Below are 27,764 nucleotides of genomic sequence, written 5' to 3'. Positions count from 1 at the left end.
CGACAATTTGCTTCTTTTCCTCCCCTTGCAAATAAATTACGTAGACTGTCATAGATGAAACATGTCATGATTAGAATATTTCTGTATGAAATATAGAATGAATGCATTATAACAAAGTAAAGTAAACATACCTGAATTCAAGTAAACGTTTCTTGTAGTGAACTTCATTTTCAATCCAAATTCTGAAACACCTCTTTGAAAACTACATTAGTAGTTTGTCTTTCAATCTTTCCTTCCTTGTTAACAATCAAAATTTTCAACCCTTTCTTAGAAGTAACCCTAGATAAAGCAACATAGAGCTGACCATGAGAGAACACTGGTTTTGGCAAATAAAGTCCCACCTTCTCTAGTGATTGGCCTTGACTTTTGTTTATAGTCATCGCAAATGCAACAGATAGTGGAAACTGTCTTCTATGCATTTTGAAAGGCAACTTTGTATCCGAAGGTGTTAGATCAATCTTAGGAATCAATACAATATAACCTGCTCTATCTCATGTGATCACTTTTGCTTCCAAAACATGATTTGCCATCTGTGTAATTTGAAGCTTGGTTCCATTACATAGCCACCTTTAGGATCAATATTCCGAAGCAGCATAACCGGAGCACTAACCTTCAAACGTAAGCTATGATGTGGCAAACCCGATATCTTGATACTGTTTAAAAAATCTGGTGTAATCACAGGATTCGACAAAGAATCTGAATCAGTAGGATCAATGCTATCATCACTTAGATAAATCCTCTCTTCACATGTCCGTAATTGAAAAAAAAAACATGTGTTACCACTTAATCATTTGACTCAAAACTTGATATCATTAAGACCAAAACATATAAAAATATATGAATATAACGCGTTTAAAAGAAAACGTACTGTCCAACTTCTCTAGGAGATACTGGTTGATAGTGTTGACATCCTCGTTGGTTGGGGCTAAAATGGCTCTGCTTTGAAAAATTTAGGATCGTTCACTTCTCCTAACAATGCTAGATTCCCATAAATTTCCATATTAATTGCTTCTATAGGATTATTTGCTTCTGTTAAAAGAAATTCCTCTAGAATATCAATGATAGCCTCACCGTTGTTAGGCTCTGAAATCCTACCATCACCAACAGCTAATAGCCAGTCAGAAAATTCTTTGATGTCTTTAGCCTCATCAACACTCAAATTGTTGGATAGCAAACACATATTCTTAGTTAACTTAAGAACTTTACAGTGATCCCAGAGATAAGAGGCATTTAGAGCTGACAAAACAATTTCTGCACGACCCACTCCATTGAGTACAGGGAGCACTTGCCTAAAGTCACCTCCGAAAACAACAACCTTTCTTGGAAACACTTTGTTGTCTATGTTCCCCATAATATCAGTAAAGCTTCTATCTAAAGACTCAAAACAAAACCTGCTCATCATTGGTGCTTCATCCCATATAATCAAAGATGCTTCTTTTATTAGGTTCGCAAGATCAGAATTAGGCTTTATACGACAAAGGGTATAGTCATTTACGTTGATAGGAATTGCAAACCGAGAATGCGCAGTCCGACCCCCTTCTAATAACAAAGAAGCAATGCCACTTGATACCACATTAAGAACAATCATTCCTCTAGACCTTATAGCAGCTCATAGTGTCTTCCACATAAAAGTTTTACCAGTTCCTCCGAAGCCGTAAACAAAAAATACACCCCCTAAATTCTTTAAAACAGCCTCAAGTGATTTCATTGTATATACCTCGCTGCTCTGCGGTCATCATCTCTATCTATTCATCATAATTTTCTTTCAAATAACTACGGTTATACCGACGCTCATCAACAATCAAGCGGTTCGAGTTATCAATACCTTCTCTGGTTGGCTTTGGGAAATTGTCTATTTCCAGAAGCGATCCTCCATTAAAAAGTATAACTTTCTCAATCTCTTGTAGAGTATAGTTCTTGATATCAGATTCCGATAAATTAAGATCTGTACAGAGAAATATTAAAAACAGAAACTTGAAAAATCATAATTAAAATGCATAGATATTGCCAAGTTTAGTAAACAAACTTGGATTGTTATATTCCTCTTGCTTCTTTTTCTCAATCCCTTCCGCTAACAGCTCCCATGTTTCGTTCCAAACGTGCTCTGGTCTAGAAAGAGAATCGGAAAGTAGCATCATTGAGAAAAAGTTTCTCAAATATTCACCGAAACACCATTGACTCGCTTCAAACAGACTGTCTAAAAATCTGATCATCATTTAAAATACCACGTGCAAAGTAGGCTTCTTTATAAGAAGGATAGAGTACACCATTGTAGGTTTTTATGTCTTCAAAACATGTAGGTCCCTTCACAATGTTGATAAGTACTCGTAAGTAGTATTCAGCTTCTAGCCTACGTGGAACATAGGTTATTCGACCCAAAGAAAATCCTCTCGCCCTCTTTTTAAACCGCTTCTTATTACATTCCCAAGTAAAATAAGCAGGGATTTGCGCATAAGTAAGCTCCCTTGCATGTTTTCCATCTTTTCCAACTGCATTTATTCTGTTCAAAGTGAGATAAGCCATAAACATAGAATCTTGATTTGCCACTCGTTCCAAAACTGTGTCAATTGCATCGTCAACCTCAAAATAAGCAGGTTGCTTTCCCTCATCATGAAAGGATAGCCTTTGTACTGGTGTTGTTCTATACTGGATTGGGAACTTGAAAATCCTCCAAATAGCCTCTGAAGCCGAGACATACCTAAAAGTTTTCCAAAATCAAATACCATGGTTAGAAAAAAGTTTCGAAATAAGAATTGCATTACAGGGGTCAAAAATTAGAAAACTGACCTGCAGTCAAACCAATCTTTGATTTCATTTTTTTGTTTCTCAGTTTCAGTAGATTCTTATCCTGGTTTGGTAGTGGTCGTAGTAGGAGTTTGAGCCGTATTAACAGGATCAACAACAACAACAACACGGTCCGGACCTTTGTTCATATATTTGAATAAGTATTTAATAGAACTGATTTGATTGCACACTTCCATGTTGATGTGAGCTCTATAGCGAACTGATAACTTGGAATTATAAGGGACAACATACCTATTATCACACTTAATACCAACCTTCTCAATAACAGTTCAGCACGACGCCTCTTGTAGATAGGATAACCATCACTACCAACCTTCGTGATGTCTTCATGCTTTTTTGGGTATAGCTTAGAACACTTTCCAGCCACCATACATGGCGAACTCCTATTAGCTGCACCACATGGACCGTGAATCATACAATCTTTAATCACCTCATAAAGCTCGGGATCTTTTTCTTTATCTAGAATCTCTGCACATATAATTTTGTCTATATCATCAGCTGTTGGTAGTTTACTTTTCTGGTTCATGAATAAGAGGATATGCGCGTGTGGAAGCCCTCTTTTCTGAAACTCAACAGTATACATAGCTGCAAATATACAATAGTCCAATATTTAATATAATCATCAATATTATCAAACTACCGAAATAAAAGAAAGCATGATAAATATAGTACCTACAACTGTCTTGCCAAGCAAATTCTTTTCTGTTAAATCATGCATTAGAGAATCCAACTTTATTTTGAAAATCCTAGCAACGATATCAGGTCTATCATCAGAAGTCAACCCCCGTTCTGTTACATATCTTGTTATCTCTGGCCATTTAGGATTGCACGTAAATGTAATAAATAGATCAGGAAATCCATAATGTTTACATATGGCAATAGCATCATAATAACTTTGAATCATATACCGAGGTCCACCAGTGAAGGAAGTTGGAATATTAATCTGATTCCCTTGTTGACTCATAGTGGTGTTTTCTGATTGAGCAGCTTCTTTTATGTTGTTGTAGTTCTCACATCGCTTCTTTGACTGATTGAACTTTATAAAATTCAACCTATTTCACTACAAGAAATTAGAGAATTGATAGCACTATAACATAGCGTTTTATGTTTTTTTGCCATAATTGATATATCTCTTAGTTTTAGATAGTGTTTGTTAAAATGTAAACGCTATGTTTTACTGGTCATAATTTATTTTTAAGAAAATATTTTTTAATTGTAGTATACATAGCATTGGTATTTTTAAAATGCTATGCATACTTGAAGCGGAAAAATAAATCTATTTTTCGCTAAGTACTTGGGGAAAAAATAGAGCGGCTAACAAATTTTTCATTCTCCCTCTCACTCCATTGTTTCACTTCTCAAGCTTTTTTTCTTACTATCTCTGTCCATATTCTCAAGCTTTTTCTCACACTAGTTTACTTTTTGCTTACCAATTCCCCAGATTTAGAACCATGCTTCTCATCCAATGAAATTTTTACTCAGATTCAAAACCAGATGAATCATCTTCCTCTTCTCCATATAACAAAACCCTAGTGATGCCTTCTTCAGTAAACGTTTATCATGTCATTTCTCTCCCTCTCACTCTTTCTTTTGAAATCGATCCCTAGCCACCGTCAAAGCAAGAGAGATTGGGATTCGAAACCCTAGCCACCTTCGCATAGATCTCTCTTCGTCTTTACCAGATCTATTCATTTTATTTCATATGTATTGTGAAATCTGAGGTAATTACATACTTGCATGTCTTCGTTTTACTTTAGGCGATTAGCTATGAGTTTGGTCTTTTGAAATCAGATCTGAAGGTCTCGCTTCCAGATCTAGAGATCTACGTGCAAGTCTCTCGTTTCTTCCGAGTGTGGAATTGATTTCAAGAAGAACATTAAGAAAAGTATTTATTTGGTTAGGTTCAGTGAGATTATGTCGTCATCTTTGCAGCTCTAATTGTGATTAAAGGTTTTGACTTGTAGATCTGATTTGTTTGTTGCAAAAAGATGTTATCTACTTGCTTCTCCATTGATTCATTGATTCAGAACTTCTAATTATACTTTTTTTTTGATATATCTTGAACCATTTTTTTCTGGGTTTGAATAGCTTCTGTAAATATGAATGTTTATTGAACTCGATTTGAAAACAGGAGTGGAACATTTCAAGATGGAGATTTTGATCTGGATAAAAAGAGCCTAAAGTTGATCTTCAGATGAGAAGCAAGGCAAGTTTAATTTCAACCCTAATCTTGTTTATTAGCTCTCAATAATTCGATAATTAAGGGGATTTGTTGTGTGTTTTATGTTTCTTTATAGCAATATGATAGCTTGATTTCAAGATGGCCTTTAAAGACTTAGAGACACTTGAAGTCATCAGAAATTTCAATAGTGGAGTTGTATGATTAAGTGAGATAAAAAATTCTTTGTCGTGAAGTAATAGTCTTTCTTCTCATTGACTACTAGTATCTAGTAATCTTTAATTAAGAGTTTCTGAATGTTGGAATTTTTTATTAGCTTCTTCTCAGGGACTCATAAGATGATTTGGACTAAGAAGACGTGTTGAGTGGAGCTGGAGAACTTGAAGTGATTACAAGACGGCAGTAGTGGAGCTTTTGAATTTGGAATTTTGTGTTAGCTTTAAATTCAACACATTTTGTAATGAATATTTTGTATCATTTTATTATATAAATATAATTAAATTATGGCATTTTTCTCTTTTAATTTGTCAAATTATCCAAAAACCAAAAAAATAATCCTGGAAAATAGTAATTTATATTAAATTTGGTGTAACAATTAATAGCAAAGTATTATTGCTATTGTTGAATTTACGATAGCATAGAAGAAAGCGCTATATTTGATGAAGACACGATAGCAATGTCAAAAACCGCTATTAAAAGTGACGGATCTATTATCACGGGCGATGGTAGAGCATTTCATAAAACGCTATAGTATCTTTAGATAGCGATATTCAGATGCTACGAAAAGTCAATATTCTTGTAGTGTTTGTTTCAATGGTTGTGTAAGCATCACACAAAAATTGTTGGAATAGCCTCTTTGACTGTAGAAGCGTATGACACTCATTATCCCTCTCTTGAATCCTTAATGCGAACCACTGTCTCATACTAATACACTTCTTTTTCTTCTTGGCGTTGTTTGCTCCTTTAAAACATTTTTCGATGCCAGGTATGAAACCATCTTCACTATAACAAAGAATTAGCGGATATTTTAGTGCCAAATATGAGATATGAACTTCACTTATCCTCTTTAGGTGACCAGTAGATTTTTCCTCTATAACTATATCACGTGAAGGTATTTCTCTTTGAAAATCACCAGGTATTAGTGCAGCAACCTCTGATGCTGTAGACATACCGTAAGTTCTTCCATCAACTCCAACACGGTCAGAAACAATTCTCATATGAAAAGGTTGTTCTTGGTCTGTTTGAAACCTATCTTTTGCTGTCCTGAAGTTCTTCACATACGGATTAACGTCATTCAGCATTTTCATTAATGCTTCGATGATTTCCTTCTTCAGTTTCGGTTTTCGATTTCCAGTTTCTAAGTTTTTACACTTACTAAGCACGAGAAAAAGAATCAAATATTAAACTTTGTTTGTGATACAGAAAATCTATATCAGGAAATAGGAAAAAGTTGCAATAGAGATTTAATTATTCAAAAACTTACTCAATAACAGTCGCTCGGTTCTCTATTTCATTTTTTGTGTCCACTATATATAGTTGTGAATACTTTGCAAAATCACCCTCATCTGGCTTCAAACTACCTATTCTATGATAGTTTCCTCCTTGCAAACGAAACATATTTGGTCCATGCCCTTTAGGAATATATCGATCTATCTTTCCACCAAGAGAACTCATAGCAAAAATCATATTATAAAGTCTGAGGTTTTGGTGAAAATTCTTGCTTAGGCCATCATTACCATGAAGTAGTCTTCTAAGAATTTTACGCGATTCTTTTAGAAATGGTAGTTTAACTGTCACTTGACCACAACAAATACTAAACACCGGATTTTTTCGTTTTCGCCTCTTGTTTAGACATTCTTCATACCACATCAATGCACCACAATACTTACACTTAAATGTTGGATCACCATGATCAAGATAACCTAAAAAGTTGAAATAGTAGATTTTAGTTTTACAAGTAAAGCACAAATACAGATATATAACATTTAATGGTAGAATGTTAACCTGCTTTGATTTGTTTTGAGGTAGAAGTCTCAGTTGTTTTTTTTTTACACGTGATGATGTTTTGCTAGTTGCGACTCCCATAATAGCCTTTGTTTTCTCCCAAGTCTGGTGTAGATTTTCCTCAAGCATAGATAGGAATTGATTGTCTTCTTCTGCGATGGGGGGCAAATTTAAATCTATATCTAATCCTCTTGGGTTTTGATGTGCAGTTTCTATCTCATCATCAGTGCTATAGTTGTAAGTTTGATCAACTTCATCATCGTCAGAGAAACAGTCAAGGTATTCTCCTCCCAATAGTTCATCATCATTGCTACTTTCATCATCGTTTTCTTCTTCTATATCACCATTTGGACCTATCCCATAAAAGTTAGGGGAATGTTAATATAGATGGCACACAAATCGTAAGAACTTGGTGATAGTAGGACATACCTTGGTTAAAATGAGAGGATGAAGCATTTGTGAATTGTGTTTCTAAATTTCTAGTGGGGAATTCCTTGATAAATGGAACATAATTTGATGGTTGATGTTTGTTTATAGACAAAGTAGTATCCGTATATTAATGAACTGGAGGTTTTATTGCAGAAAATATATTAGTATTATAATCCATAGAAAGGGCAATGGTTTTTCTTGGATATTGACTACTATCACCATCTTCCTTCGAGACAATCTGGAACCGTGGGACTCTCCCACGGAATGTGAGAGAGAGACCATCAGCTGGCAGCCTGGGCATAACGACATGTAATGATTGTATGTTGGTTGTAATTTGGACAAATCATTTTAATCGCAAAACATACTTTTGAGTGACAGCATCAACTTCAGGCCAAGGTTGATTGATATGAAGCTGTGAAGCATCAAATGCATTAGAGACACTCTTTAACCCTGTAAATGATATAACAGCTAGTTAATAATATCAAATCTAGACAATAATACCATGTTATATTTATCTTATAACTAAATGTAGACAGTTTTTACCTTTGTAGGATCTGATTTTCGCAAACCTAAGGACGCAGACGACAATGATACCATTAGCTACATTGCAGGCTTGGTAAAGACGTTGATACTAGGATTTTTGTGTGTCTATCCTAGCAGGTTCAATTAACCTTATGCAGTTGTGATACTTAAGGTGTCAATCCAGTTGGGAAACTTTACTAACAATTAAGGTGCAATCAAGCAATCACAAGTCAAGACAATTCAGAGAATGGTTTTATGTCTAACAATCCTAGAGTGATCAAAATACAAAACAGAAACGAGTCACAGAACTAGAAACAAAAAATGTATGACGAGAAACTAAAATGAATGAAAACGGAGACAAGTCTAAGCATGAACTAAAAAGCAAGAAACGAAACAATCTCAGGAATGTAATAAAAATCAGAAAGAAAGAAGTCCTAAAGATGGGAGTAATTGATGTCGGTGGAGTATCCTAGTCTATAGAGTATTTAACATGCCACAAGCAAACCATCCCTAAACAATGAACAAGTTTTTAGAAGGAATCCAATGCAGAAACTGAATAATCTCAAAGATATCGGAATACAAAGTCTCAAAACGTATTTGGTGGCTAGGTCAACCTTAAGGAAAAGAAAACAATATGATATAAAAGATAAGATCTCAGCAAAGACTTAACAAAATTTATATATCGTAGTCCAACATGGAAAGCCCTAATACTTAAAACGACAAGGTAAAGCGCCGGTTCGGTAATCTCCTGAAGCGTGTGAAACCAAACGTCTTTCTTCCTGCCATGTGTGATCGAGTCTGTGCGCGTCGAATGGAATGCAATGTCATCATGGCTCGGACGGACGCGCTGGGGAGCATGGCTCGGACGGACGCGCTGGGGAGCATGGCTCGGACGGATGCACTTCCAACGTCTCCTCAATACCTGAAATACTCCAAAATGCAAAATGCATGCAAGGATGATGCAAGAACTACCTAAACATAAAAAAATCAAAGAAAAGACTAGAAAATGATGCAAACCAATGAGTTATCCTACCTAAATGAATGATAAATACATGCTAAGGAGAGGCAAAATATAGATATATCAACTCCCCCAAACTTATTCTTTGCCTTCCCTCAAGCAACCGATCAAGAACGAAGTATGGAGAAGAGGTGTGAAGATGAGGTCTCAGAACCTAAAACATGCTGAATAGAGTAGTTAGAATCAAGGTCCTTGTTTTTAGTTCTATGATACCTGGTGAAGGAACTTTATTTCTTTAATCTACGCATGCAATCCTATCAATCATTCCCCTTAACATTCATTAACAGAGAATCGTGAATTAAGCTAAACAATGTCATTGAACTCATTTGGCTAGGGTAAAAAGTGAGAGACATAGATGGTCTCCTTCTCAAGTGGTTTTATTAATACAGAACAAGGTTCTCTCACGAAAAGGAGTTGAGCTTAAGAGAAGGCTAAAGGTTGAAACCAACTGATACATACAAGAGCAGCGCCCTGTCTACCCAAAGAACGTTCCAAACCGAAGTTGGTCCTATCTCTACCCTTCGTCAGCAACAAGATCTCAAACTCTTTACACTTAGTCTTAGGAGGAGTTCATTTCTTTTCATTCTAGTGGATTGGGAAAACTTTAATATCACTATGGTTCTTTTTCTTTTCTTCTAAATACTCTAGACATCTTAATCATTTTTACTTTCCTTTCTTTGTCTAATTTTTTTATTTCATGCCCAGAACCAATTACTCTTTTTACTTTGCTCAACCCAAATCCTTTACTAGACTTATAAACTTTGAAAACACATCCCCCTCCTTAAGACTTTCTACCCTTTACTTTTCTGCACAAATCCATACCCAATACCCAAAATCAAGTTCTCACCTAGTCCTACTAGTCCGGATAACGCAAACTAGAACTACACAGGATCCTACTCTTGTCGGTTAGAACCTAACACTTTCTAACAAGCTCAACTCGGAAAAGGCATGACACTCAAGAATACAATTCGCTTGAAAGAACGGTTGGTTAAGGGTGCGGAGAACTGTTCCAAAAATGGGAATCAGCTACTTGGATTGACAAGGGTGGTAAAAATGTGAAAGACAATTCAGGTATGTATATGGTATCCATAAGTTCAACTTCAATGCATAAAAAGATAATTGCAAGTCAGGATTAGGTTCAGATAGATAGGGAATGACGTCAATTCAAAACATGCTTCAATCTTACAGTTTCAAATTCAATCAACATGCATCAAAGAACTAATAACAAGGACCTTGATCCTATCCTATTGAATTCAGCATGCTACCAAGGTTACAGTCATCATCACCCCCTATGTTAAATGCAACAACCCTATATGAATGACACTAGACTTAATCCTAATATGCAAGTGCAAGCTACATGAACACTCTGTTTTTGTGGAAATTTTCGAATTTTATCAATTTTTTTTTTCTATGCAAATAAATGAATTCAGACTCAAACATGAGATGATACAAAAATATGAGATAAGAATCACAAAAAACAACATCAGATACATCATCTCAAACCCTCCCCCAAATTTAAATTACACAGTCTCCTGTGTAAGAAAAATTTGCAGGAGGATTTAAGAATCACAACAGAAACAATACAGGAATGAAATGGTATGTACAAAGGGAAGGTTGGAGTACCTCAGTAGTAGAAGAAGAAGTCCGTGCTCGTCCAAGGAAGGGCGTGAAACTGACTCTGTCCTTCGCCTTGTTGGAGATCCGCGGGTTGACATCAGCTGGTTGGTCAACTTGCTGCTCAACCGCTTGCGTATTCTGATACATGTTCGGCTGCTCGTCACACTGCATGTCATCGACTCTGGACTTGCCATGGTCCGATGCCAACACAACAACCTCCGTAGGCTGATGATCACCCTGATGTTCAACTTGCTGCTCAACCTCAACATCATGCTCATCTCGAGCTGCCGAACGACGCGCTGATCGCCGACTATAAGAGGCTCTAGAACCTCGTGAACCGCATCTCTGTCTCTCCCTAGACTCGTGTGACGAGTGGCGTGAAGGAACGGGTGAGGGCTGACGCTCCCGAGGTACATATGAAGATTGACGTGCTGGAGAGGGATTCAGAGAAGGTGTTCGCGCTAGGGCCGCGGAAGGACGTCCTGACATTGGTCTAGTGTCCTCGGGGATAGACCAAGGGATAGCGGTTGTGGAAGTCGAGCAGTTAAACTTGTGCATGAAGCTCTTGATAGTCTTGGTGAAGCTGCTGAGCGCCTTGTCTCTGGCTTTCCCCCATCGCTGAAGCTGGTTGAGGCGTTGATGAGCTGCTCTGACCCCCTTAGCCATTCTTGGGTCTGAGTACTCCTCAAAGTAGAACTGCTTTGGGCGGTACTCCTTGGTGTCTTCCTCCATTGGCTCGGCCTTTGCTTCCGCAACGTCTACATGCTCCTCCTCAGCTTCAGAATTGTATAGGGTATCCGCGGGAGGGATGAACTCGATATGCTCACCCCCTAAGATTGTAGTCAACTCGACGCGAGGGAGGAGTAATCTCGAAGGACCGACAGCAGGATGCACAAACTTGTAGAGTAACCATCCATGCCTCAAACCCCAATCCAAAGTGCGTAGCTGCCGTAGGTTGCTGATGTCTATCCAACGTGGTGGGTGCGACTCAGAGTGTAGGGGAACACCAGCAGCCTCAAGGAACCAAGTCACTACGCCTCCCATGCACATCACTCTGGGAGTGTGGTTGTTGCTGAGCCTCGAGACTCAGTTCTCGTATGACATCAGATATGTCACCTTGCATCGCGATGCAATCCATAGCAGTGAATGAGAGTCCCTTAAGCGCGAGATCAATCATCTCAAGCTCTTCGTTCGTCATGTATCCCTTGATTTCCTTCGCAGGTTCAGCGCTTTTGTCTTCGATGAAGTGAATGTGGGCGTGCTCCCAATTGTTGCCCAGAGTGCGGCTATCTCAGTTCGCTCAAATTGCGGCGTAGTCCCCGTTCCGCTGGGAAATCCAAGCATCTCTTCGACGGTTCTGAGGGTGAGAGTGTAGAATTGGCCGTGAACGCAAAATGTAATGTAACCCAGACCTTCATCAGACATCATTCCCGGCTCATCCGCATATAAGTGCATCTCCAGAGTGCAGAGGAACAGAATTGTCTCCTCCTTGTATCCATTCTTGGGTGTGTTCATGATTCTCTCCAGATGGCACCTCCTAAACAGATACTGAACATCCTCTGCAATCCCGAGTTGTTGCATCGTCTCTACATGGGGATACCTTGTTCCATCGAATTCCAACTGCGAGAACAGCTCGTAGTATTCCTTGGGAGTTAGTTTCGTCTCAGCGCTCTTCCGTCTGACCGATTTTCTTGGAGCTTGTTCTGAACTCAACGCAGGTTCCTCCTATTCGTAATCACTCTCGTCCTCCTTTGAGTTTGACGCTCGTGCCGGTCTCTTCCCGCGACTCTTGCTCTTAGAGAGCGGGTTGTCTGGTCTGCTTGATCCAGCGCCTTTAGTAGGCGGCTTAGAAGTAGCAACACGTCCTGGTACCTCACAACCATACTTCTCATACATCTCATCCCAAAAATTGTCAGACATTGTAAAGACAACGGATTGATGAGAGTGAGTATGGCTCGATCGAGATTTTCCAGTGGCTCGATCATGGGGATGGCTCGATCGAGATTTTCCAGTGGCTCGATCACGGGGATGGCTCGATCAAGGCTTGTGGAAGTAGCTCGATCGGGTGAGTATGGCTCGATCGAGAGGTGTGGATGTGTTTGCTCGATCGGTCTTGGACAGGTCAAATGGTCACGGTTCCGGGAGTGGTGTGCTCGAAACGTGATTCGCGGGCTCGAACAGTGGCTGGCGCGAGAGGACGACTCGAGTGATACTCGTGGAGGATTGAGTGGAACAGGTGGACGGTCGACGACGACGGCGAGTCGACCGGGTTGCCTAAAGATGGCTCGAGCGGCCGTGTTTGGCGGAGTAAAGAGGATGGCTCGATCGGATGAGTATCACAGTGGCTCGATGGAAGCAGCGGAGCGTGGCTTGAGTGGAGGCGTGAGTGTAATGCAGCGGTGAGTGTAATACAGTGGATAACTTCGTCAAACTGGACCAGAGTGGCGATGGTGACAGTGGCTCGATGGAGCAGGGTTCACGAAACAACGAGAATCACGGCGAGATTGCTTGAATGATGGAGAAGGTGCGAAGTGAGAGAGGGTGATGCGAGATAAGTGAGGAGAGATGGGGAGATGAGAGTTTGTTTGTTTTGTGAAGGTGAAAGAGGAGGAGAGCGTGGAGTGTTGTTTAAAAAGAGAGAGAGTTGTGAGGATAGGGATAGTGGTGACAGAAAGTTGATCTGTTTGATTAGGGGGAGCACGAGGGATGGGAGGTGAGGTGACAAGAGAGTTGAAAAATCACGTGGGGGGGGGGGGGGGGGGGGAAGTAAGTGGAGTGAAAGGGAAGTGGGTGGAGATTGAGTGGAGAGGGAGCTTCACGTCGGCGTTCTCATTTTTTTTATTTTTTATTTTTTGAATCAGAAGAAGTTTCACTCACTCTCCTTTTCACTCTGCTTTTTCTTGTATCCTCTATCTCTGTTGTCCATACTCCTTTCTGTAGATCCCTGAATACAAGAAAACCAAAAACAAAAATTAAAAACACAAGGATCCTAAAAAATATTTACAGTGATACCTTTGGGACTTCCTCCCAAGTGAGCTTGTTTAAAGTCCCTAGCTTGACTTTTCAGTTTTTTATGCTTGTGGGGGTTCATAGAGGAGCACATAAAACCTCTCTGGTCGGACTTGATCAGCTAGATATTTCTTGACTCTCTGACCATTTACTGTGAATTCACTACCATCTTTGTTCAGAAGAGTGATGGCACCGAATGGCAGAACTTCCTTGACTTCAAATGGTCCAGACCACCTAGGCTAAGCTTTCCAGGAAATAACTTAAGTTTAGAGTTGAAAAGCAACACCAGATCTCCAGCCTTGAGCTCCCTGACAATAATCTTCTTGTCATAAAAATTCTTTGTCCTTTCCTTGTAGATCCTGGAACTCTCATAAGCATCAAGTCTTATTTCTTCCAACTCATGGATGTCAAGAGTTCTTTTAGCTTGAGCTGTGTCAATATCCAAGTTCAGCAACTTAATAGCCCAGAGCGCCTTGTACTCAACCTCAACAGGGAGGTGACATGCTTTTCCATAGACCAACTCAAATGGTGTTCTTCCTATCGGCGTTTTGTAAGCTGTTCTGTACGCCCAAAGAGTCTCCAGCTTGACAGACCAATTTTTCTTCGAAACCCCAACAATCCTTGACAAGATACCTTCGATCTGCTTATATGAGACTTCAACCTGTCCATTGGTCTGAGGGTGATACGCAGTAGATACCTTGTGCTTGACCCCATACTTGCTCAACATACTCTCAAACACTTTGTTGATGAAATGAGTTCCACCATCGCTGATCACTGCTCTAGGTATCCCATACCTTGTGATCATTGGTAGGGCTGCCAATGGCTTCAACCCACTTAGAAACGTAATCAACTGCCACCATAATATAGACATTCCCATTAGATGGGGGGTTGAATGGTCCCATGAAGTCTATCCCCCAAACGTCAAATATCTCCACTCCCAGGATCGGATTCTGGGGTATCTCGTTTCTCCTTGTGATGTTGCCCATCCTCTGACAAGCGTCACACTTAGTGATGAAGTTGTGAGCGTCTTTGAACAAGGTTGGCCACCAGAGACCTGCTTGAAGAATCTTTTGAGCTGTCTTGAATGTGGCGAAGTGACCTCCATAGGTGGAACCGTGACAATGCTCAAGCACTCCCTGCACTTCCCCTTCTGCTATGCATCTTCTGAACAGACCGTCAGAACCTCTCTTGTACAGATAGGGTTCATCCCAGAAGTAGTGGTTGACCTCTCTGAAAAACTTTTTCTTCCTGTAGGGATCCATTTCATCAGGAACTTCTCCACAGACCTTGTAATTCACGAAATCAGCATACTGGTGCAGAGTCTGAAGTGATCACCATACAATTGATTTTTAGGTTTTCAACCCCTGTGTCATGCATCTGCTCACAAATCTGGGCAACCAGAAGTTGTTCCTCAGGCATTGAATCATCTATTGGAACTGCATCTTCAATCCTCATTCTTGACAAGTGGTCTGCAACTCTGTTTTCTATTCATTTCTTGTCAACGATCTCCATGTCAAACTCCCGAAGAAGCAGAATCCATCTCAACAGTCTTGGCTTGGTATCCTTCTTCGAGTATATGTGTCTCAGAGCAGCATGATCGGTATACACAATTACCTTCGAACCCACAAGATAACTCCTGAATTTTTCGAATGCAAACACAACTACTAGGAGTTCCTTCTCTGTGGTCGCATACCTTCCTTGGGTCTCGTCTAAGGTGCGACTTGCGTAGTAGATGACATGAAGCTTCTTGTCAATACGCTGTCCCAGAACTGCTCCAACTGAGAAGTCTGAAGCATCACACATAATCTCAAACGGATGATCCCAGTTTTGGAGCTTGCACTATGGGTGCTGAAACCAAAGCCTCCTTGATCTTGCTGAAAGCTTCTAGACATGCTGCATCAAATTCGAACTCAACCTCCTTGCAAAGCAACCTCTTCAAAGGTCTTGCAATTTTTGAGAAGTCCTTGATGAATCTCCTGTAAAACCCAGCATATCCCAGAAAATTTCTGATGTCCTTCACTGTCTTAGGCGGTTGAAGCTGAACCATGACCTCAATCATAGCTTTGTCAACCTCAATTCCTTTCTCAGAAATCTTGTGTCCCAGAACGATCCCTTCTTCAACCATGAAGTGACACTTTTCCCAGTTCAGCACCAGGTTCGTCTCCTCACATCGTGTCAATACCCTGAACAAATTTAACAAACAAGAGGAGAAAGTGGAACCGTATACAGAGAATTCATCCATAAACACTTCCATTGACTCCTCCATCAAATCAGAGAAAATCGAAGTCATACACCTCTGAAAGGTGGCAGGAGCATTGCACAAACCAAATGGCATGCGTCTGTAGGCAAAAGTGCCATAAGGACAAGTAATGGTTGTCTTTTCCTGATCATTTGGGTGGATAGGGATTTGGAAGAATCCACTATACCCATCAAGGAAACAGTAATAAGGATGACTAGCTAGTCTCTCCAACATTTGATCAATGAAAGGCAGAGGAAAATGATGTTTCCTAGAAACAACATTCAACTTCCTATAATCAATGCACATCCTATGTCCCGTGACGTTCCTAGTTGGGATTAGCTCATTTTTTTCATTTTTGATAACAGTGATTCCTCCCTTTTTAAGTACACAGTGCACTGGAGATACCCAAGTACTATCAAAGATAGGATAGATAACTCCAACATCAAGCAGTTTTAAAATTTCTTTCTTTACTACTTCCTTCAGGTTAGGATTCAATCTCCTTTGGGGTTTAATGCTAGCATAAGACTCATTTTCAAGATTGATCCTATGTGTGCAAAGACTAGGTGAGATTCCCTTGATATCATCTAAAGAATAACCTATAGCCTTTCTATATTTCTTAAGTTCAGTTACTTGCATTCTCAATTCATCGTCACTCAACCTAGCATTCACTATGACAGGATAAGTAGAATTGGTTCCCAGAAAAACGTACCTAAGTCCAGAAGGGAGAGTTTTGAGTTCTACCTTTGGAGCTTTCAGTTCCGACCAGTCATCGGCATGGGAGTCAGGACTGGTCATAGTCGAGTGGGAGATCTTACGTTCTGAATTCTCTGCCTCAACTGCACATACCTCCTCTGCGTCAGATAGCTGCTCGAACTCCTCTTGTCCATCTGTTTCTCTGTGGGAGTCTAGCAAATTCTTGTAACAAGTGGTCTCCTCATGCAGGAACCCTTCTTCTCCATCCTTGGTTAGAGCACTTTTGAGATGGTCCTCTTCAGCTAGTTCCTCCAACAACTCATCAGCCAACTTATCCATCTCTTCAATGTAGAAGACTTGTCCTCCTATTGTCGGCTTCTTCAAAGTATCCTTGATGTCAAACTTCATGGTGAAGTCGTCGCCCATATTAAGATCAATCTTGTAATTTCTGACATCAATGATGGTTCCAGCAGTCGCCAAGAACGGTCTTCCTAAGATCAGCGGATCTTTTGGTTCTTCATCCATCTCCAGAACCACAAAGTGGATTGGTACTTCCACGTCTCTAATCCTAACGTGTAAGTCTTCTAAAATACCATTTGGAAGTCTCACTGATCTGTCTGCAAGGATGAGAGAGATGTCACAACCCTTGAACCTTATAAAACCCAACCTCGTAGCAACAGAGAGTGGCATCAGATTAACTGAAGTGCCAAGATCACATAGGCACCTATCAAAAGAAATAGGTCCAAGAGAGCAAGGTAGAGTGAATGATCCAGGATCTTTGAGCTTCTTGGGTACAATATTTTTCTGGATGATTGCACTGCACTCAAGACTTAGTACCACCATCCCTTGAACTTCTTTTGATCTCTCCATCACTAAGTCCTTGAGGAATTTCTGGTAGTGAGGAACAAGTGCGAATGCATCCAGCAATGGCATCCTCAACTCAATCTCCTTGACTTGTTTTTCGAACAAAGCTTTGTACTTCTCAGTAAGCTGCTTCTTGAACATCACTGGAAATGGTAGAGGAGACTTGTATGGTGGAGGGATGAATCTCACAGGTTTTTCTTCAGAAACAATATGTTCCTTAACAGCTTCAAGTTCGGACTGCGTCACTGGCTTGATTGGATCTTTGATTGCTTCAACAGGGTTCTCCATCTGAGCGTCATCCTGAACAAAATCCTCCCCATCTAATTCCTCACTGTCCTCAGTGACGTCTGGAACTCCTTGTCTGGGAGGCAATGTTTTCCCACTTCTCAGCGTAATTGCATTTGCAAACTCCTTGGGGTTCTGAACAGCTTTCCATGGGAATTGGCCAGACTTTGGTGAAGAAGTAGAAGCAGATTTGCCTTCCATATACCGTATCTTTGAATTCAGAGCTTCAAATTTGACGTTCAGATCATTGTAGGAAAATTCCATCTTCTGACTTAGGTCAGCAAACTTTTTAGCTGTATCCATAGAGCCGCTAGCTTGACCCTGAAGAACTTGTTGCATCATTTGCTTCATTTCTTGATCTGGGGCTGGAGTAGGCTGAATTGGTTGAGGGAAGAATCCTGGCGGTGGTCCTGAGGGAGCTAAGTAACCCTACTGGAACTGTTGCTTGGGCGTGAATCCCTAATTGTAAGGCATGAAAGGATTTTGTTGACCTTGTTGTTGTTGTGTTGGAGGGTACACCTGATCTTGCGGATTAGCGACGTTGTTGCTTCTGTAAGACAAATTTGGGTTTGCATTGTATTGGTTGTAACCTTTGTTGTATCCACCTTGATTTTGGACATAACTGATCTTTTCAGATTGCTCACCCTCCCCATCTGGAACTTGGAAAGGGTCATCCTCAGATACGAAGTGGACACTCCTCTGCTGACTGAGCAGGATACGGTCGAGCTTCTCATTGACGTTCTTGAGGTCTTTCTTGTACTTCTCCTCAGAACTGGCGTCACCTCTAACTGTGCGGTCATAATCTTCATTGTAGTTGCCGTCAGACTGGGAGAGATTCTCAACCAGTTGCCAACCTTCATCTACGTCCTTGTTTAGGAAGTTACCGTTAGAAGCAGTGTCAAGCAGCATACGTATCTTTGGAAGGACACCACGGTAAAGAGTGCTCAGTAGTGACTCGTTGCTGAAAACATGGTGGAGACACTGGCTGTTGTAACCCTTGAAATGCTCCGAGGCTTCACAGAATGATTATGAGCTCTTCTGAGTGAAGCTAAAAATCTCATTCCTGAGACGTGCTATTCTGGAATTGGAGAAGAACTTGGCCAAGAATGCTTTCTTGCAACCATCCTAGGTGGTGATTGATCCCTTGGGAAGGTTTTTCTCCCATTGATGAGCTTTGTCTCCCAGGGAGAATGGGAAGGGCGCAACTTGTAACCATCCTCACTCACGCCGTTGATCTTGGTGAGACTGCACAGACGGTCGAACTCGTCCAAGTGGTCGAGTGGATCCTCCATAGGCAACCCATGAAACTTGTTTCCTTAGATCATGGAGATCAGACCACTCTTGATTTCGAAGTTGTTGTTCTTCACGGTGGGAGGGACGATTCTAGCACGCTGAGTATGAGTGTTTGGTGCATCCCCAGCACCAATTTTTCGCAGCCCCGGATTTGGTCCGTTCGGTTGTTCCATAGTGACGGGCACGGAATGATCAGTGAGTTGGCGAGCTTGTCGTTGTCTTTGTAACCGATTGATGTCGTCGATAGCAGGAAGGAGATTCTGATGCCTTCTTGATCTGGTGTGCATGCAAGGTTGCAATCAACAGGTTCCTGAGATGCAAAACAAACAAGCAGACAACCAAAACAAGTCAGTACTCAGAATAATAAGTGTAATAGAACTTAATCTTGCAAAACGTGAAATCTAAAATGTAGCAAAACGAATCCCAAATGGCAACGGCGCCAAATTGATACTAGGATTTTTGTGTGTCTATCCAAGCAGGTTCAATTAACCTTATGCAATTGTGATACTTAAGGTGTCAATCCAGTTGGGAAACTTTACTAACAATTAAGGTGCAATCAAGCAATCACAAGTCAAGGAAATTCAGAGAATGGTTTTATGTCTAACAATCCTAGAGTGATCAAAATGCAAAACGGAAACGAGACATAGAACTAAAAACAAAAAATGTATGACGAGAAACTAAAATGAATGAAAACGGAGACAAGTCTAAGCATGAACTAAAAAGCAAGAAACGAAACAATCTCAGGAATGTAATAAAAATCAGAAAGAAAGAAGTCCTAAAGATGGGAGTAATTGATGTCGGTGGAGTATCCTAGTCTATAGAGTATTTAACATGTCACAAGCAAACCATCCCTAAACAATGAACAATTTTTTAGAAGGAATCCAATGCAAAAACTAAATAATCTCAAAGATATCGGAATACAAAGTCTCAAAACGTATTTGGTGGCTAGGTCAACCTTAAGGAAAAGAAAACAATATGATATAAAAGATAAGATCTCAGCAAAGACTTAACAAAATGTATATATCGTAGTCCAACATGGAAAGCCCTAAAACTTAAAACGACAAGGTAAAGCGTCGGTTCGGTAATCTCCTGAAGCATGTGAAACCAAACGTCTTTCTTCCTGCCATGTGCGATCGAGTCTGTGCGCGTCGAATGGAATGCAATGTCATCATGGCTCGGACGGACGCGCTGGGGAGCATGGCTCGGACGGACGCGCTGGGGAGCATGGCTCGGATGGACGCGCTGGGGAGGATGGCTCGAATGGACGCGCTGGGGAGCATGGCTCGGACGGATGCGCTGGGGAGCATGGCTCGGACGGATGCGCTTCCAACGTCTCCTCAATACCTGAAATACTCTGAAATGCACAATGCATGCAAGGATGATGCAAGAACTACCTAAACATACAAAATTCAAAGAAAAGACTAGAAAATGATGCACACCAATGAGTTATCCTACCTAAATGAATGATAAATATATGCTAAGGAGAGGCAAAATATAGACATATCAGATGTTCAACGTAGGAACCCCACAAGGTACACGACAATCTCTCATCACTAATAATAGGAGGTGTGAAGTAATTAAGAGATTTGTATTAGACATTTTAAAAATAAGTAGAAAGGAGACAAAAATCTTGATATCACCTCTCATCTCTCAACTCGAACTCGAGTTTGGAAGTTGACTTGTTGTTAACTTCAAGCAGCTCCATCTCACCAATGTTCACAACTTGTCCAACCACATCTATAAGTTTATTTCAGGGATTGTTTAGGACATAACGAAATAGTCATTCCTAAAAAGATATGTATATTGACGCAGTATGTGTTGTATATATTACTTACCAATCAGCATGTTGGTCTTTACATCATCTCTGTTAATCTGCTCAAACTTAACCAAGCATAAAAAGTTGGAGTCAGATTTAGGATCACTTCTTGTAACCATAGTCCCGTTAACAAAACTCATCTTGTAAAGATGATTTGTGGGACGAAATTTTCCACTGGCATGTGTTAGAGAAAATGTCTCTATGAACCTCCATTCACCAATAGGTAGATGGTTAACATACCTATTAACCAAGTCTTTTTTGATTGATGCGTGGATTTTCATTCCCTGAAATGATTAAAGTAGATAATAGTAAAATTCATGTGAGTAAGAAATTAAAATAATGAAAATTTATGTTTTGATTCTTACAGTTTCGTCAGCCAAGATCAGCTCCAGGGTTTCTGAAGTGCTACTTGTGTATTGACACCACAAGTGAAGGACTTTCACTTGCACTCTCCATGCCGTCTTGTAAGGGCGGACATCTCTCAAAAAAACAAATGTTGCAGCCATTTCTCTCAGTGTGTTTAGCTATGCGGATGTAGGTTTTGGTTGTGGGTGTTGTGATTCTCTTTTGAAATTGATATTTATACTTGAATAAATGTTTGCTGAGCAAGGAGTCAAACGATCCTTAGCAATAAACACGAGATTTTTCTGCATGCCTATTTGAGTTGTTTGAATATTGCAGAACAATATTCAGTTTCTAAAGGAGATATATACAGATGTAAATATTCAGTTAAATATTTGCTAAAATTTGAGTTTCTTAATTTGGCTTCTCGTGTTAATGAACGTTATCTACATCATAATAATCATTGAGGTTGTAATCTTTTGTTTCTCAAAGTCGGCCGATTTACATTCAACTATCATAAAGATCTCTTTAAATAAGTTTTGAGCATTTAATCTCGATCTCTTAAATGATGGTGTCATGATGTGTATGACAATAAGCGTAAATAAATTTTAACTTCTAATATAGTTCCATTAATTGAGTTAAGTAGAACTGTTTATTTTAGAAAAATCTGTAGAGGTTAATTAAGTAGAAATATTATTTTAAGAAAATCTGTAGGGGTTAATATTACAAATAAACAAAATTAAATAAGATAAACTTCAAGGGCATAAACCAAAATGTACTTCAAAAATGTTAATATAGATATAAAAACTCTTAAACACAATAAAATCTCTTAAAAACTCAACTAAATCTTTCAAAATTCTAATATGTTAGAATCTTACCAAATCTTTTAAAATATAAATTGAATCTCTCTTAGTAATTCTTGTTTGCAGTCTGGTTCAACATCCGGGTTGATCCAACTTTTAATTAATATTTGTTTTTTCTTTTTCTTTTTAAAATTTTTTTAATCATTAACCATCATCTATCTAATCAGGGAAAAATGGCCATTTCTGACCTGTACAATGTCAAAAGTGCCAATTTATACCTATACAAACGATCGGTGTCAATTTCTACCTATACTCTATAAAATTCAAATTTCATACCCAATTGTATAAAATAGTGCCAATTTCAAAGTCAATATCAACAAATACTAGTCAAGAGCTGACTCAGATGACACGTGTTTGAGGAGGTGGCATCGAGCATCAAAAACGACGTCATTTTGATGCTTTAGTTTCGTTTTTAAAAAAAATGTAACTACCTAGAATTGAACCTTGGTCTCTCAAAGTTTTAAACAAACCTTTAACCAATTGATCCCACAAACTTATTCAAAATAATATGGAAAGATTATGTTTATAACTATATCGACCGATCTCCCTTCTTCCTCCTCTTCCTTTCTTTGTTGGCATTGTCGATGGCTGCTCCGCCATGGTTCTTTGATTTCCTTCTCCATAGTATTTGAACCGATCTCTGCTTGCTAAGAGAGACGAACATATCAAATTTTTCTAACTTCTCTAGTTTTGATAATTTTGGCATCATCATTCAAAATTGACTGGAAAACAGAAACCCTAGTGATGATGATGATGATGATCAGAGAGGAACAAAAAATCTCCAAAGTTTAAAAGAATCAAAAAGAAAAAAAATAAAATCTTGGAAAACCACAATAAACGGAAACAATCAGCGACTGGGCCAACGGAGGCGGATGTAGATGGAGAACGCAGCAGCCATTGGCGATGCCAAGAAAAAAAGGAAGATGAAGAAATAGAGATTATCGCACGTAGATATAGTTATAAACATAAAAGTTCCCTAATGTTTCGAATAACTTTGTGGGATCAGTTGGTTAATGCATTGATGAAAAGATTAATGGACTAGGGTTAGATTCTAGCTTGTTACATTTTCTTTTAAAACGAAACTAAAGCATCAAAACGACGTCGTTTTTGATGCTCGATGCCACCTTCTCAAACACGTGTCATCTGAGTCAGCTTTTGACTAATATTTGTTTATGTTGACTTTGAAATTGACACTATTTTATAAAATTGGGTATGAAATTTGAAAGTATAGGTAGAAATTGACACCGATCGTTTGTATAGATATAAATTGGCACTTTTACATTATATAAGTCGGAAATGGCCATTTTCCTATCTAATCAGCTAGTAGAAAAAGAACAAAGAAAAGAACACGAATTTTCCTGACACGGAAAGAAAAATAAAAGAGAACACGAATTTTCCTGAGATCGTTACCACGTCCCTAATTCCTCTCCTTCAGACAAATACTTTTTGCCTTCTTTAGTCTTCTTTCTTTGGCATACTTGTCTGAAACAGAATAAAAAAGCTTCGTCTTTGGTCAAACTGATTCTAATACTGTACAGTCAAGTCAAAGCTACAAGATCTTGTTCTAGGTTCTGTTCTTTCTTTCGCTTCAAAATTTTCTGGGTTTCTCTAAATTGGTCTTGTTCTACAAGTTTGAGTCAAAAGCTCTTGGTTCTGATTTTGCAACACCATCCATGAATCTTGGGTTATTATTATAGCTTACGTATTGATTTTGTGTTCTTGGTTTGCTTGGAGATCTTTTGATTCTTGAAATTGAGAATTTTGCTATTTTAGGGTTTACTTGATTTGTTTCAAGAATTGAGCAAAAAGGGTTTCAAGAATTCAACTGAAAATGGAACCTTAATGTTTTTTAAGACTTTCTAAAGCTGAGTTTCTTTGTTGTTTTCACAGGTTTTAGGGGAAAATCTTCTGAACCAATAAAATGGCTTATTGAGTTATATTTTGTTAATAGAAAATCAAATTATGGATGGATATGATTTGAGCTTCACAAGATTGGTGTTTACTACGGCTTTGTTGGGTCTTTTAACGTTATTGCATATCAAGGAAACTGCATCAGCATCATTTGTGGGTTGTCTCTCTGATAACTTGACATACACAAAGCCTTATCAACAAGGGAGTTTGTTCACAATTAACGGGAATCCTGTGGACAAAGCCCGATTTTGCCAAGCTATACGGTTTCACAAAGCCAAAGGTTGTATCTTTGGGGATTCTTTCGGCGATGACATCTGCACAGTTCACCATCTACTAGGTAAGCTCACCACACAGTAACGGGATTTGGTTATGTGTGTCATCATTGATCGGCTTCTGCATTTATGATGCAGGGAGAAGGTTTTTGGAAGAAAAATCTGCTGAGAGTAATGAGGCTGGATTTGAACATGACCATGTTAAAGTCAGCATGGCAGCAAGCGGGTTTCTTCTCTTGTGTTGTGCGCTCTGTTGTCCTTGCTTCCATAAGGAGAGGAAAGCAAATAGTCATGAAGTTCTACCCAAGGAATCTAACTCAGGTGACTAATTGTCTCACTTACATTTATCTTTCACATGTTTTTACTTCATTGGTGAGAATATGCAGAGAGACCAAGAATGTTGCAACTTCTAATTTTGATAGAGTTTGTCTACGCCTTCTTCTTGACATCATTAAAGTGTTTGATTTCATTTAGGCACATAGTCATTGACATAGGGAACAACACTAGTGGTGTTTGGTCAGTATATTGCTTTGTTAGACCCCCAAAGATTACATTATGCGTTTTGTTTCCTCTTTTGGAATAACATTTTGACATTCAAGGCTCATATATCGTATCACAGTGCACCAAGTTTCCTCTTTTGAAATGAGCCCTTCTTCTGAAAAGATCCCGCCAAGTCCGTTCCGGGCACCACCAAGTCCGTCCCGTGTGCCGCAAAGTCCATCTAGATATGCTATGTCCCCGAGACCTAGTAGACTAGGACCCTTGAATCTGACCATGACTCAGATTGCTGCAGCAACTGGCAATTTCGCGGAAAGTCATCAAATTGGTGAAGGAGGCTTTGGGGTTGTCTATAAGGGCTACCTTGATGATGGCCAGGTGGTTGCCATTAAACGAGCAAAAAAGGTACTTTTAATAGTTCTTCAGCTTTAATTTTCTTGTGGTATCAAAATATTAATTACAGTTTGTTTAGTCAGTCAAGTCCTATAATATTGATAGAGAAAATGTTGACAGAAGCTAATAATCAACTGGCATGTCGACCTTAACTTTTGTGGTAATAGAGTTCCCCGGGCACTTTGGTCTTGTTATGTTAGAAAATCATGTTCACACTCTAATTTATATTTGGTTTAGTCTTACTGAGTAATGGTGCTTTGTGTCTCCAAGATTAGAAGTCGAACTATGGATCTTTCAGGGAGCTAGTGTAGAAGATACAAATGGAGCTATCCATTCTTGGTTTTTTAATCTTGAAGATAAAAGATTTAGCACTTAAAACTGTTGTAATTTAGTAGGTTAAGATGAATAATATATCTCCATCTGCTCATTTGTATTATACACCTCAAAAGTATTTTTATGAGTTCTAAATCACAATTTTCATGCAGGAACATTTTGAGAATCTGCGAACAGAATTCAAAAGTGAAGTTGACCTTTTGTCCAAAATAGGCCATCGAAATCTAGTGAAGCTTCTTGGCTATGTTGATAAAGGAGACGAGCGGCTTATCATAACCGAGTATGTCAGAAATGGTACACTCCGGGAACATTTGGATGGTAAGAACTTATTTACATCTGCCCGAGCTTGTCCCGGCTATAGAAACGTATAAATAAAAAACAAGAAAGGCTCATTTTTGTTATTATTGCAGGTACTAGTGGAACCAAACTTAATTTCAATCAAAGGTTGGAGATTGTGATTGATGTCTGCCATGGATTGACTTATCTCCATTCGTATGCAGGTAGAGAATGTTGTGCTTAATGATTGTTTTCCTTATTATATAACTAGAAATAAATATTGTAAGGATCTTATTCAAAGACTATATGATGTTTTTTGTTTTGTTTTCTCTCTCTCTTTGAAACAGAAAGACAGATAATACACCGTGACATAAAATCCTCCAACATTCTCCTCACGGATAGCATGAGAGCCAAAGTGGCAGACTTTGGGTTTGCAAGAGGCGGTCCTACTGACTCGAACCAGACCCACATTTTAACACAAGTGAAAGGAACAGTTGGTTATCTAGATCCTGAGTACATGAGGACTTATCAGCTCACTGCGAAAAGCGATGTTTACTCGTTCGGGATTTTGCTTGTGGAAATACTCACAGGCCGTCGCCCAGTAGAAGCCAAGAGACCTCATGATGAGAGGATTACGGTTCGATGGGTAAGCCACTTTCTTTGTTTCTTGTCAAACTTGCATCCCTTACTGAATCGACTTTGCGGTTCTGGCAGGCATTCGACAAGTACAATGAAGGGAAAGTGTATGAACTGGTGGATCCGAACGCGAGGGAACGAGTGGACGAGAAGATACTAAGGAAGATGTTCAGTTTGGCATTTCAATGTGCTGCTCCTACAAAAAAAGAGCGCCCGGACATGGAAGCTGTTGGGAAGCAGCTTTGGGCTATAAGATCCAGTTATCTTAGGCGCTCAATGGTATAAAATATTTTAAAATAAATGTCTTTCACACGTCCAAAACACACAACTGCTAGACTTTCTTTGTTAGATAATATTACTTCTTTATACATTTTGCCTTCTTCAGACCACTTCTGTTCACTGACTTTCTTACGAGATTTTGTTGATTTCAAATGAGTTGTCTGATTTATGACTGAGTACTTCTAGGTTGGGTACTACCACCGAAACAGTCGAACAGAACCAAGCCTAAAATGTTAAACTGAAACCCAACCAGCATTACAAACCGTTTGGTTTCGTTATTCTAAAAATCCGGAAAACCAAAACCCGAAACTACTTTTGTGGAACACCAGAGCAAGTGTCTCGGTCTCCACTGCAGTATGTGGGACAAGCTCTGCCTATTTCCCTCAGAAGGAGGTTTAAGCTTCATAACATTCGAGGCATAACATTTAGCCCTTCTAACGAAGCAATTTTGGAGGTTAAATGGCCTTCCCAAATTCTCAACAAAAAAATTTGAAAAAAAATAAGAATCGAGTACAAATTACTATTTAAACTAAAAAAAATCGTAAAATCTGTGTGAAAATCTTATTAAGATTGTAATTGTGCTTAAAATTTTTATTATTTAAACTCTTTTTAAAATATAGATAAATATAAGGATTCACAAAAAGTCTACAATGTTATATTATGTAATTAAATATAAGTAAAAATATAAGGATTTTTTAATATAAAGAAATGGTTAAAAATACTCTTTTCTAGATAGTTCTTTCCAAAAATATCATTTTTCTTGACCATTTTCATTTTTATCCTCTTTTACATAATTATAATATCTTAAATTAACTTTTCGAATTTTTTTTAGGTTTGGCTTCTTTACTTTATATTTAAGGTGTAGTTTTGAGAAGGTAGGTTTAGTATTTGGAGTTTTGAGTTTAGAATACAGTCATTGTATATATAACAAAGGTATTATTGCAAATGAACAACAAGATAGGGTAATTTCACAAAAAAAAGTACAGAAAATGGTATTTTAGCATATGATGAGTAAATATAAGGATTCACAAAAAGTTTCTTCAAAAATATTTCCTTTTTTAATGTATAGAAAATATATTTTCACGAATGATTTTTTTACTGTCAAATATTTCTATTTTTGATTTTTCCACATTTTTAAATATTACATTATAATCCCGCTTATACACATGACTTAATCTAAGTTAAAAC

General features: G+C 38.9%; 1 protein-coding gene, 1 non-coding gene and 2 pseudogenes across 2 annotated transcripts; 2 read left to right on the top strand and 2 right to left on the bottom strand.

Annotated features, from left to right (window-relative positions):
• Positions 1-21,291, bottom strand: part of LOC147920825 (replication protein A 70 kDa DNA-binding subunit D-like) — a 49,304-nt pseudogene extending 28,013 nt beyond the window's left edge.
• Positions 171-6,853, bottom strand: LOC104767933 (uncharacterized; annotated as a pseudogene).
• LOC147920826 (small nucleolar RNA R71) lies at positions 18,629-18,735 on the top strand. The gene has a single exon (XR_015591914.1). It is a non-coding gene; the product is annotated as a small nucleolar RNA R71 (small nucleolar RNA).
• Positions 21,292-23,270: 1,979 nt separating the features above from the next.
• Positions 23,271-26,729, top strand: LOC104766616 (calmodulin-binding receptor-like cytoplasmic kinase 3). Its single transcript, XM_010490529.3, has 8 exons — positions 23,271-23,546; positions 23,869-24,226; positions 24,300-24,482; positions 24,781-25,064; positions 25,538-25,703; positions 25,796-25,885; positions 26,009-26,307; positions 26,376-26,729. The coding sequence occupies exons 2-8, from the start codon at positions 23,941-23,943 to the stop codon at positions 26,580-26,582; spliced, it is 1,515 nt and encodes a 504-aa protein (XP_010488831.1). The 5' UTR covers positions 23,271-23,546; positions 23,869-23,940; the 3' UTR covers positions 26,583-26,729.
• The last annotated feature ends 1,035 nt before the right edge of the window (positions 26,730-27,764 follow it).

Source organism: Camelina sativa, chromosome 19 (assembly GCF_030686135.1).
Source record: "Camelina sativa cultivar CO46 ecotype springtype chromosome 19, ASM3068613v1".
Taxonomy (NCBI): domain Eukaryota; kingdom Viridiplantae; phylum Streptophyta; class Magnoliopsida; order Brassicales; family Brassicaceae; genus Camelina; species Camelina sativa.
The sequence above is the reverse complement of the archived record's forward strand: the minus strand, read 5'-3'. Positions and strand labels throughout refer to the sequence as shown.